Source organism: Phaethon lepturus, unplaced genomic scaffold (assembly GCF_000687285.1).
Source record: "Phaethon lepturus isolate BGI_N335 unplaced genomic scaffold, ASM68728v1 scaffold30231, whole genome shotgun sequence".
NCBI lineage: Eukaryota > Metazoa > Chordata > Aves > Phaethontiformes > Phaethontidae > Phaethon > Phaethon lepturus.
The window spans coordinates 8098-20289 of record NW_010518951.1 but is presented as its reverse complement, the minus strand read 5'-3'; the positions used below and the strand labels follow the sequence as shown (position 1 = coordinate 20289).

The following is a 12192-nucleotide window of genomic DNA, read 5'->3' as shown; positions in this document are numbered from 1 at the left end:
AGCCCTGGGGAACACCATTTGTGACCGGCCATCAACTGATTTAACTCTGTTCACCACAACTCTTTGGGCCCGGCCATCCAGCCAGTTTTTTTACCCAGTGAAGGGTACGCTCATCCAAGCCATGAGCAGCCAGTTTCTCTAGGCGAATGCTGTGGGAAATGGTGTCAAAGGCTTTACTAAAGTCTAGATAGACAACATTCACAGCCTTTCCCTCATCCACTAAATGGGTCACCTTGTGATAGGAGGAGATCAGGTTGGCCAAGCAGGACCTGCCTATGGAGGAATAGGTGTGAGAAAAAGTGACCAAGCCCACCCATATTTGCAGCAACCTTGACTGGCCATTGTCTACAATACTTACCCTGAACAGTGACCTTTGACTTGGCAACATCAGTGCCAATATCACATGTGTATAAACCTGCATCTGTCTTTTCAAGGTCATGGATAAGGAGGCACAGAGTCTTCCCAGACTGTATCTGCTCATACTTGTTACCAGAAGTAAGCTTCACGCCATCCTTTTTCCAAACAGGTTTGACCTTCTCTTTGGAGACTTCACATTCCAGTTTAATCACACCTCGCTCCTCCCCAAAAACATCATCCAAGGACTTCATGAAGACAGCAGGCTTCTCTGAATTTTAATGGGCAAAACAGAGAACAACCAGAACATTCAAGTCAAGACATTTTCTGTTGCTACCAAATATTTAAAGAGAGCTTAAGTAAACCCTTGGCTATGCTGATGATACCAATGCAGAACCTAAAGCAGTCTCACACCTCATGATTGGAATGAGTTTTAGGGAAATCAGAATTTATTAATGGGAGGATACAGGGAAGGAGAGAGGCAGCCTGCATTGCCATGGATGGAGAGTGATATTCAGTGCTGTAATCGTGGCTTCTCTTATGACTGCACACCTATGAGATTGCAAGGGCTCATTTTAATCTGTGTTGGGGCATCCGTCAGGCACAGGAGATCCCATCACAGGGAATGGGGCTTGGAGCAGGCATGTAGGGCCCTAGTGAAGATCAGAGGGACAACGTCACGCTTCTATGGAATAGCTACTCAACAAGATAGGCTAGATTTTAAGGAAGCCCTTGTCTGCATTGTGGAGGAGCAGAAGATGTTCTCTGGGAACGTCCTTTCTCATTGCAGCAGTCTACAAGTCTACAAAGATGAAAACTGTGTGAAGAGCAGTAATTGGGATGTAGGTCTTCTAAAGCCAGAGAGCTGTCACTGCCTTTTCATGAAGCAAGATTCATACAGTAGGAGCAGCAGTAAAAGGATATGCTGCACATTCTCCTCAGCCTCCTGAACATTTTTGCTCTTGCCTCTTTGTTTTGTCGATTCCCTTTATCTATTTTAAAGTATATTTTACACAGAGGATATTTATACAGGGGAAATTTTTGACTAGATATGAAAGAAAGAAGGAAGAAGAAATCCTTCAGACTCACTGAGTGGATAGAGCAAAAGAGTTAAATTATTCAGATACTCTGGGAAGAACAAATTAATCATGATCAGGAGGAAAAATGGAAAGGAAATCAGAGAGATTATTCTCTAAGGGGGTGTGGAGGATGTCAGACTGATTTTCAGAGAATGGCTTAGAACATTTCCCACTCATGTTTCCACATACAGTAAGGAGTTAATTTAGGATAACAAATCACTGTGACTTACCTGAGCACGCATGTACATGTGTATTGCTAAAGAAAATGTGATTTTGAAATTTTGGTGAGAGTTTTACCTCATGTTTCTAACATGCCTAAAATAATTCACACAACTTACTGTGGCTTAGCTGATGCGCAAGATCATGTCGAACCACAGCAGTTCAAATTTTGGTCACACATCTAAGATATAGGAAAGACAGCAGCAAACTGCCTTCTCTTTGCTGATTCAGTCCAACTCCAGAACTGGTGTACTAAAGGTGTGCTCTACCCTTGGAAGTACACTGGAGTTCACCTCCTTGCAGACAAAAATCTTTAGAAACAACACTTTATAGACTGTATACTACTGAAGAGACCTACAAGTAAGGACATTGCTCTTGAGACTATCCTGATAAGCAAAAGCATGATAAAGAGCTATGGAAAGTTTTGTCAGGACGTCAAAACAATCCTCCTCAGAAAAATCATCAGCTACAGCAGAAAGTTACAGCAGAAGAAAACCCCTGCATGCCTATTGCTGGGTCCCAGAGAGGTGAAGCTTAGGAGCAGGATTGCTGCGTGGGTATTGTAAACAACAGCTCTTTTGCTTCTCTTGTTTACATTCAGGAGGAGTGTGATCATGACCCACCTATCACCTTCAGACGCACAGTCTCTGACACCTTGTCTGACTTCATTGTCACTGTACCAGCATCCTCAGGCTTGACCTGCTTCATCGTCAGCGTGTAGCAATTGCCAACGGTCCTGATGTCATTGAAATTGTTGGTGTAAAGGAGGGTGCCATTGAGGAACCATTCCACATCCTCGTCGTCATGGGACAGCTCACAGGAGAAGACAGCGGAACTCTCTTCTTCAATTTCCACGTCCTGCAGATGTTTGAGTACTTCTACATTGCGGGCTGTAGGAAACCAAAGTGCACCATCACCACTGTCACCATAAATCAGTACTGTTACCACAAATAGATTTCAAAGAGTTTACAGATTATTAGAATACTTAGTCTGGTCTCCTGTACACCATGGGTCATTACATTTCTGCATTTGGTCCACCAAAAACCATCCATTAAAAAGACTATATTGTCCAGGGCCCTCAATTCTCTTTTAACACATAAAACTGTTTTGCATTTTTTTCTTTTAATTTAAAAATAAGTACGTCTTTCTAAAATGACAATGACATTACAGTGATGCCTAAATAGCCCACAGAGCTCCAGTCCCTGTGTGCTTATCACTGCACGCACACACATTATAACTAAATTATCCCTGACTCACTGCCGGGGGAACACAGAGGATGAGATGAAGTCAAGGGATTTGGTCACAAACAACGAATATGAATAGACTGAGCAACTTGATCAGGTTTAGGGAGCAACAGGAATTTAATTTTTTTCCCCAGTCCCTGACCAGAGGTTTTTCTTTGCACCTTCTCCACCCATGAAATGCTGTTTCTCAAGGGCTAGCTAACTCAGGAAAGGGTTTTGGGAGTGTTAAGTAATTTCATCACTTGGATGAACTTCATCAAGGCCAAACTGTTACCAACAGTTGTTTCCTGGACTTGTGGAAATTATTCCACGGCTTACCTCCACGTCTTGCTGAAAGTGACACAGTGATCAACTTTTCTTACATTTCACCAGAGGTGAAGAACTGGCTAAAAACAGTGCCATGCCAGGATGAGGTAGAATATCATTATGAATAATAAACTTATAGTAGATATAGAAGCTGACACAGTGGTCAGGAAATGAAAACCACAACCGACTGAGACCATCAGAATCAGAGACTTGTAGCAGTTTAACATAAAGGACATTTTTAGCAAGAAGTACCAAAGAGTCCTAGTTCCTAGGATAATATGAACAATAATGTGCCTGGAGAAAGATGCATGGATTTCTGCCTTACTCAGGTGGTGCTCTTCCACATGCATTACCCGCTTCATGGTAAGTGCTGGATTTCAGTATCCTGGAATATCAGCACAGTGCATAATAGAATCATAGAATCACAGCATGGTTTGGGTTGGAAGGGACCTTGAAAGTCCGTCTCGTCCAAACCCCCTGCAGTGAGCAGGGACATCTTCAACTAGAGCAGGTTGCTCAGAGCCCCGTCCAGCCTGACCTGGGATGTTTCCAGGGACGGGTCATCGACCACCTCTCTGGGCAACCTGGGACAGCGTTTCACCACCCTCATTGTCAAAAATTTCTTTCTTATATCTATGCAACAGGCAAGCCCCCCTGCTGCAAACCGCTCATACCTTCAACGCTCAACGTGGCTTCAGTCTCGGCATTTCCAGCCCTGCACTTGTACACACCAGCATCTTCAGGCTTCACCTTCAAAATCTTGAGCTCTGCCGAATGCTGCTCCCTCTTGATTTTGTACTTCTCGGAGGACTCGATGGGTGTGTGGCCCTTGAACCACTTTACAACCTTCGGAGAAGGCTTGAAGTCACAGGACAGGATGACTGAATGGCGCTCCAGAGCTGTCTTGTCCTCCATCTTCCTGGTGATCTGTATGTGGTAATCTGCAAAGCAGGGTTGGGAAAGAAAAAAGGATGAATCTGAAGAAGAGGCAAGTTTCTAATCTGTATCTCATGCCAATTAATTTCATGGATGTCGTTCACAACTGTTTTGTGAACTGCTCAGATGGTGTTACAAGTTTCTGTTACAGAGCTGACATGCTTTGAAGCTAAAACGCCATGATGATCTGTAGGGAATGCTGGTTTTTATAAGATAATACTGTATATTAAAAATCAAATGCATGGTCAAGTTCTGGTTCAGTGCTTACTGAATTGCTCTCTAATTGAGTTTTTTATTCAAGTAAGTGCAAATTAAAGACAAAACAAGGACTTCAGGATGTGATTTGAGATATTTACAGTGGTGACAGTAGAAGATAAAAAGCCTTGAAGCTTTGCCCCAGATCAAGTCAATGACAAAGTGGATTAAGTATATGAGCTATCAAACTTGTCTAGTTCAGAAATGGGACAAAATAAACTCTTCTGGCAAATTTCATCTGTTTTTTCCTCTTTGGGAAAGTCAAGAAGACAAAAAAAAAAATCAAAAAACAAACAAACAAAAAACCCAGTCTTAGCTTAATAGATTTGAATACCAGGCACACCAGACTCATTTAATCAGATCCCTTCCTAACACATTGCTGCCTCATTTCATGCAGCCAACATTGCACCCAACAGTTTGTAACTGGGAACTAAGCAAATCTTCATACACTTCCAAGACCCCAGCCAGTGGAGCCTGCGCATTAGACAGTACATATATAAAATTTACTTTCCAGAGACTGTGAGGAAAAGGATCTCTCATAGTTTAATTCAAGCCAGGACATAATCACATTACCTCTGACAAGCAGGTTTGCTGTGGATTTTGATTTGCCAATGGAGAACTGAACGGTGCCTGACATATCAGCACTGGTTTTCACTATTGTCAGACGGTGGATGGTGCCTTCTTGCTGCATGATAATGTTTCTGCCAGCCTGTAAGACTTCTCCACGGAGAGACCATTTGGGGGGTTTCACTGATGGAATGGATATCTCACATTCAAACTTGGCTTCTTCAGGCTCAGTCACATCCTCATCACATAACTCCTTTACAATATTAATGGATTGCTCTGGATGAAGGATGGAATGAGAAAGTAGGGATTTAGGACTCATGAAAGAATTCTCTCATTAGCATCCTGCACACTCATGTCATCTTTTCTGGATTTGAATACTGCACTTACTGGCTCAAAAGGCCTTAAAACACCCTTTTTTTCTATAAAAATAAACATATATTGCTGGTCACAGGTCCGATAGTGAGTCTGTGACACAGCCTCAAGAGAATCCAGATCTCCTGATTCCCAGTCCTATTTCTAAAGCCACCTCCCTATACTGATATCAAACACTTGGCACTATAAAATGGAAAAGAAGGTTCACTGAAATGCAGATGTTGATAATAGGAAAGACTTTGGTTAACTACAGCAAGTTTTCTCCAAACAACAAACTTTCCCCAGCACATCTGATAAACTTTTCTGAAAAGGAATTTCATCACTTTCCTTAGGAGAATATACCATATATTCATTTTACAGGGTGTTCCTGCACTTATAATCCTAAAAGGAATCAATATCAGTGGACTTCAAAATAAATCAACACTGAATTAAAATACTTTTTCAGTGGTATTTCGTTTTGAACGTAAAGAAAGACCAGGGCTTTTTGAATTAGCAAGTCCTCCTTCCAGTGCATCCTAGAGGGGAAAAAATAGTTTACTACCTTCAACAAAGAAATTAGCGCTGCTTTTGTCATCAAAGGCATCACAAGTGTATGTGTCCTCATCTTCATAATCTGCGTCGTTGATGATGAGTTTCCGATAGACACCATCACTCACTATTTCGTATTTGTCACTAGGGTGAATTTCAACATCCTTTTTATACCATTTAACTTTGGCATTGGCACGAGACACCTGGCACTCCAGGAATCCCCGATGTTTTTCAAGAGCAATCTTATCTCGCAAAGGCTTCACAATTTTTACAGGCAGCTCTGAAAGGAGTAAAAAAGGTGGAATAATCAGTATAGTTTCCATGAAAAGTGCCAAATAAAAACTCATTAGCAATATTTCTTTTATGTTCTGTTATTTGGATGATGGGAATCCCCGCTGTGCTAAGCATCCAGCTAGCACACAGCAAGTGAAGAGCTAATGAGAGGAAAACTTTTTATCCCTATTTTACCACTTGGATGGCTGAACTGCAGAGATAATACTGCAGAACTATGCAAAAGCCAGGGAGTGATCTCAGATTTCCTGAGCTCCTCATCAGTGTGTTAATTTAAATGTCTTCCTTCACTCTGTCGCTATCACACTGTTTAAATTAAACACACAAAAAAATGCTGTATTCTTTTTAAATGTAGACCAGAAAGAGGAAACGCAGGAGAAAGTCAAGCTTTTTGTCCCTCAAATTCAAACACGATTATTAATGTCTTGAGGTATAAAACAAACCTCCTGTGTTATTTAGCAAAAGTAAATTCCCAGGCTGATATTTCACATGCAGTAAGGTAGGTGGGAGTTTTTCTTTCCCTGAAAGCTTTAGGTGTTGTTTAATTTTCTTCATGTTAAAAGTGAGGGAAGGTGATTGGTTTGTAACTTGAGAGAGGTTAAACAGTATTGGCATGAAAAGTTTAATTACCCTTTACAGTAAGCTGGGCACGAGATTCTGCCTTTTCTGCTACAAATTTGATCTCTGCTGCATCTTCGACTTGGACACGCGTGTACGTCAGCGAATAGGTCTTTCCTGAGAACAGACACACAACCAGACATAGCTTCCCGTGAGCAAACCGCTTCACGCTCCGAGGCACACTGCCAGGTTGAGCATCGCTCATCTGGTTTCAGTGCATCACCACCTGCTCCCACGGCAGCAAGGCTGACCCTTCCCCGGTGTCTATGTCCCTGTATCAAAGGATAATTTAACCTCAGTTCCTCCAAGGGCTGATCGAAAGTGGTCCCCACCATCTGGAAAGCACTTGAAACAGAAGGATCCCACCCACTGTCAGATGATACAAGTTCCTTCCCACGGCTGGCAGCATGGGGTGGTGGGATGACACCCAATTTACCTTATTAAAGTTCCCCCCATGTCACTGTCCCAGCCTAGTTGCAGCCCCAAAACAAAAGAGGAACTCTCTGCTAAACCTTCTTAATTTGATTTTGAAGGTCAGACCTTCTGCCTTGTCTCCAATACCAGCACCTACTCCAACCCATCCGCATTCAAGAATGAGATCCCCTTTTTTCATCTTACCGTCTTGACGCATTCTAATATTGTCGGCAGCCTTCAGCTTGTTGTCATTTTTGTACCATTGGGTTTGGACCTCATCATGTGAAATCTCACAGACGAAGGACGCACTCTCATATTCATTTACTTCCACATCTTCCAGTGGTTTAACAATCTTGATATCTCGGGCTGTGATATTATAGAGACAAATATTTTTTTGAGGTTTCTCCATAACCGAGCACAGTGTGTTCACCTTCTGCATATTTGCATGGAAAAAGTGGGATTGTATTTTATTCTAGACCAGCCTCCCTTCCTGTGTGGTTTTGTTCTTCAACACATTAAATATATTTTACGCTTGAACCTACAAGTAGAATCACCAGCCACAGTGGAGCTCACTGCAAGAGGATTTTATGGATGCTGAAATTTTATACAGGTTTTATAAAAAGTTAAACATATTAACGAAAGAAAATCTGCCAAGGAAAACTAAACACAAGCCTACAATCTCTTGTGTCACTATAAACCTCTCTCATTCACATGCTTCTCTGCACACTCTCCTTTTACTCCCCGGCTTGTGTGTCGGGACTGTATCAGCCACGGGGACCTCAGCCACGTGTTTTACCCGGAGGGTACCTTTGCTTCAGAGTTCCCTGAGCTCAGAATGATCCTCTTCGGTTCTGCAGCTTTGCACTAATTTATTATTAATTTATTTGACACATATTTGTGTGCTACTGCAGCCCTTTTTCCTTTTTAAAGGGAAGGCCTTGATACACCATGGATCAGCCTCGGGACCAGCTCCGATGCAAACCAGTCAGCATTCAAACAGCAACCCATCCCAATCACAAAGTCCAGGAGAAAAGGGGGAGTTCAACAGAGCAACGGAACAGGGCAGATGTTCATGAGGATGTTGCTGAACCCAAGTGGCCACATGAGGACAGCATCTAGTAAGCAGTAAGAAAGAGCCGATTTGTCTTTTCAGATGCCCCTCTGGAAAATAACATCTGCCAGGGCACAGCAGACCTGTCCATTCAGTAAGTGGCCTTCACCACTAGCTTATCTCTGGTGCTTCAGAGCCTGGTTACAAAACACATCTGGCACTTGACCATGCACAGTGCAACACGTGGAAGGAAAAAAACGTCTTGAGCATAAAGGAGAGATGCAGTCAGAAATCCTGACACGTTCCTTAGCATTTACAACATAAAAAGTCGGGTACATCTTGAGAACATACCCAGGGCTTGTCCAGTCCTATTCAGCCAAAGTCCCCCTGTGACAAGGGCAGAAGCTAAACCAAACCATGTGCACACCAGCCATTGAATCTCTGCTTTCTGCCAGGCTGTCCGGTATTTGCCAACTTCCCAATACAGAAACAACATTCCCATTCCAGAGGAAAGAAATCACTTATGATAAATGGAAAAATAACACCTGTTCCAGAAATACTCCTCTAAGGCTAAAGCAAGCACAGGACAGCTCTGCCAGCACTTTCTCACTAGAAAGAGAAAGTTATCCAAAATGAGTAATTGTGAAATGCATGAAGCATTTCTTGCCAAAAATACTTGAGTAGATGTAATTTCCTTCTTCAGTCAAACATACCGTGAACCTTTAGGGTAGCTGATGTCTTGTCTTTAGCTGCTTCACACGTATAGGTTCCCTGGTCTTCATATTCACACTTTTGAATAATGAGGCTTCTCTTATTTCCCTGGGAACTAATCCCCACTTTTTTACTTGGCCGGAGCTCCTTTCCGTCCTAGAAGGGAAAAGGCCAAACCAGATCACCATCAACTCTTCTGTGTCTGCACCAAGCAAAACAAACATTCAGATCTGTGCTTAATTCACTGTCTCACTGGACTTAATGGAGCTGTGCTTACTCGAACATATGCTGAAATTTAAGCGCAGCGCAAAGTTTTCCAGAAGTAGGAATGGCTGAAGAAGATGCATAGCTTTTGGTTGACCTAAGACACCTATCTGAAGGCTTAAGGCACCATGCAGGGTTGGCAACAAACCCCTTCAGACATTACCTTGAAGAAATGCTCCCCATTTAAGGGAAGTATCAGCTGAGCCTCAAGGAAGGTTCATGAAATGCCTGAACTGATCTCCAAAAAGGTTGTCAGGTGAAAGGGAATTGAGGCTTCACCTTAAATCACAGTTCCCAAGGAGGCCATCTCACCATCCTGGGTGAGAACTGCTAGGTGTGAAGAGAAGCACAAGACTGCACTGCCATCAACAGCAGAGCTCACATTCTGCACAAGAGCAGCTCAGGAGTTCACTATAAACTCAAGAGAAGTTTAACTTTCAACCTGATAAATGCACACAGTAAATAAATAACACTGAGCACGATGAACTGGGCAAGTAAAGAACATAAGGGCAAGAGAGCAATACTAAGAGCTGTATAGCAAAGACTTAGACTCACATCCCCTGGAAATGAAATTAGAGGCTCTCACTCCCTTCCAGAGAAGGCAGAAATTAAAACACCACTGCTAAATGCTGTACCTTGAACCACTTAACATCCACGTTGGGCCTGGACAGCTCACACTCGAATGTGACCTTGTCTTTCTGAGTTACACTGATGTCTACCAAAGGTTTGCTGATTCTTACAGGCAATTCTGCAAAAAAAAGAAAGTCCAGTTAGTGAGGATTTAGATCTCCAGGACCACCTGGCACAAGGAATAATGAATAGACAGAACCGAGCTCCGATGTGTAATAAAACTTGTAACAAGATCCTATTCTGAGCACATTATCATTAGTTGTTCTGTGAATAATAATGTTACAATAATCCTACTGACGTTAGAAGGATGATGGTCCAGTGCTAAACAACCTTTGTGGTTACAAAGAAAGCTTGTTGCTCTCTTTAAAGCTTGTTCTCTGGATGAGGAGAAGACAACCATGTCCCACACCAACCAGTACCTGCCACAGTGAGCCTCCCTGATGAATGAATGCCATCTGCTTTGAAGGAGATAAGTCCTGCATCCTCAAGAGCCACTGAAGAAAGAGTCAGTGAATGTTTCTTCCCCAGGACATTAATACTGATATTCGGTGCAGGCTTCAGCCGAACGCCATCCTTCTGCCAGGTCCCTTCCACGTCCTCATGCGACACCTCCACCTCAAAGGTGACGGTCCCTTTCTCAGAGACTTCGAGAGGCTGAAGGCCTTTCACCAGCTTGATCTGCCTCACTGAAAATACACATGGACAAGTTGTAGAACTCACACCAACAGCTGTGAAACAGCCTGAGGACTTAAAAAATAGATTACTTCCCTGTTCCTCATGCAGGTACCTGTCAATTAATTGGTATCTGCCAATTAAACACCCACCTTTGCAGGAAATAAAACTTCTCCATGACCACACTGATAGCATGGCTGTTATTCCTAAAATGGATGCTTTCAGCTGGGACAAACAAGTCAACCAAACATTGCAGAAAAAGGGCAAACTGGCCCTTTTTCTATCAAGGTCCACCACACTCACTGTCTATGCCAGAAATGAGCTTTGAAGGTGCACACACACATACAGGAGTAGAGGCATTCCTGTCCTGGGTGAGGTGGTCACCAATAACCATCACGAAGAAACTCTCGAGAAGAAGGTAACACTGTTGGTATTTACACTGGGACCAGGCTCCCTGTGCTGCGCAAGGGAAATGTTGCCGAAAATATTTATTCAGGTGTGGTTCAAGAGAAAGGAGATGATCACTAGGGACTAAGAGAGCATAAAGGAATAAACAACTTTGTGCAGTTCTTCAACTACGATAACACAAGGGAGGGAGGGAAGTAGCAGGGAGAGGAAAAAGCTTTCAGTAAAAGGGGAAAAAAAAATCCATTACATGATGTGAAGTGTGCTGACACCTCACGGCTTGGGGGAAAAAGCATCTATGTTTTGAGCGGATAGTACCTGTTCCTACTACAAGACATCAATGCCATATCAGCCAGTAAAATGGATTTAGTGTTTAAACTTGTCTCACCCTTAAAAGAAATTAAGTTGCCAATTAAAAAAAACCACCACCAACAAAAACACCTCTACAGAGCCATGAATTAGTCATAAAAACCTTCAACTCCCTGTGGGTCCCCTGGGAATATTTCGACCTTCTTACTGCACGTTTAGCAGGATAATCCACATTCAGCCAGGATCTGAATGCAAACACGACCAGGAGTGGGCTGTGAGCTCTGTTCTGTGGTCCTGGTCTGGACGCAGCTCCTGGGCTGAGGACACCACAGCCTCTCTGAAGCTCAAACATCTCCTGATGGCACGTCCTTACACCACATGGGGGACAACACAGAACAAACTATTTCTCCAGAGATCCCACAGGGGTGATACGAATATGCTGTGGCTTTATTAACACACTGGGTAGAAGCACAGCACTGTCCTCCCCAGGAAGGCAGCAGCAGACTCCATGCAGTGCCATCCCCTTACACCTTTCCTGTCCGCCTTGTTGCTTGTTACACCTCACAGCAAGTTTAGAGAGGAGCATTCGCACCTTTTGCAGGATCCTGCCTAATTCCTCTCTCAAGAGAACCACAATGATTCCTCTCTCACAGTCTTCTCCAAGGTCACAACCACTTAAGCACTAACTTGCCCCAAGGACGTGCCTTGAACCAGGCAAATGAGGGAAGTACCGACACTTCCAGGAGCTTGTTCTTTGCTTCCCAAACTAAGACACCAGCTCTCCTGGCTTTGCTCACTAGAATTTGCATCAATCCCCAATTTCTGATCTAATTTTGCAGACAGTCCCTATCTCCTCGAGGTATCTCATTCTCTTAAACTGAACACAGTGTACCTGCTACTAACCTTTCCCCTAGGTTAATAGACATTCCAACCCCTCAAACAGTGAATGGACCAAGGATCAAACTGA

At 43.1% G+C, this 12192-nt stretch overlaps 1 protein-coding gene across 1 annotated transcript in view; it reads right to left on the bottom strand.

The window, feature by feature from the left end:
- Window positions 1–358: 358 nt before the first annotated feature.
- LOC104628345 (obscurin-like) overlaps window positions 359–12192 on the bottom strand; it is a gene marked incomplete at both ends in the record, with an annotated part of 18775 nt that continues 6941 nt past the window's right edge. Inside the window, 10 exons of the mRNA XM_010296894.1 lie at window positions 359–625; window positions 2276–2542; window positions 3877–4143; window positions 4967–5236; window positions 5874–6140; window positions 6782–6886; window positions 7388–7549; window positions 8948–9101; window positions 9845–9957; window positions 10259–10525. Coding sequence (XP_010295196.1) covers window positions 359–625; window positions 2276–2542; window positions 3877–4143; window positions 4967–5236; window positions 5874–6140; window positions 6782–6886; window positions 7388–7549; window positions 8948–9101; window positions 9845–9957; window positions 10259–10525 — 2139 coding nt within the window. The remainder of the gene's footprint in view (window positions 626–2275; window positions 2543–3876; window positions 4144–4966; window positions 5237–5873; window positions 6141–6781; window positions 6887–7387; window positions 7550–8947; window positions 9102–9844; window positions 9958–10258; window positions 10526–12192) is intronic.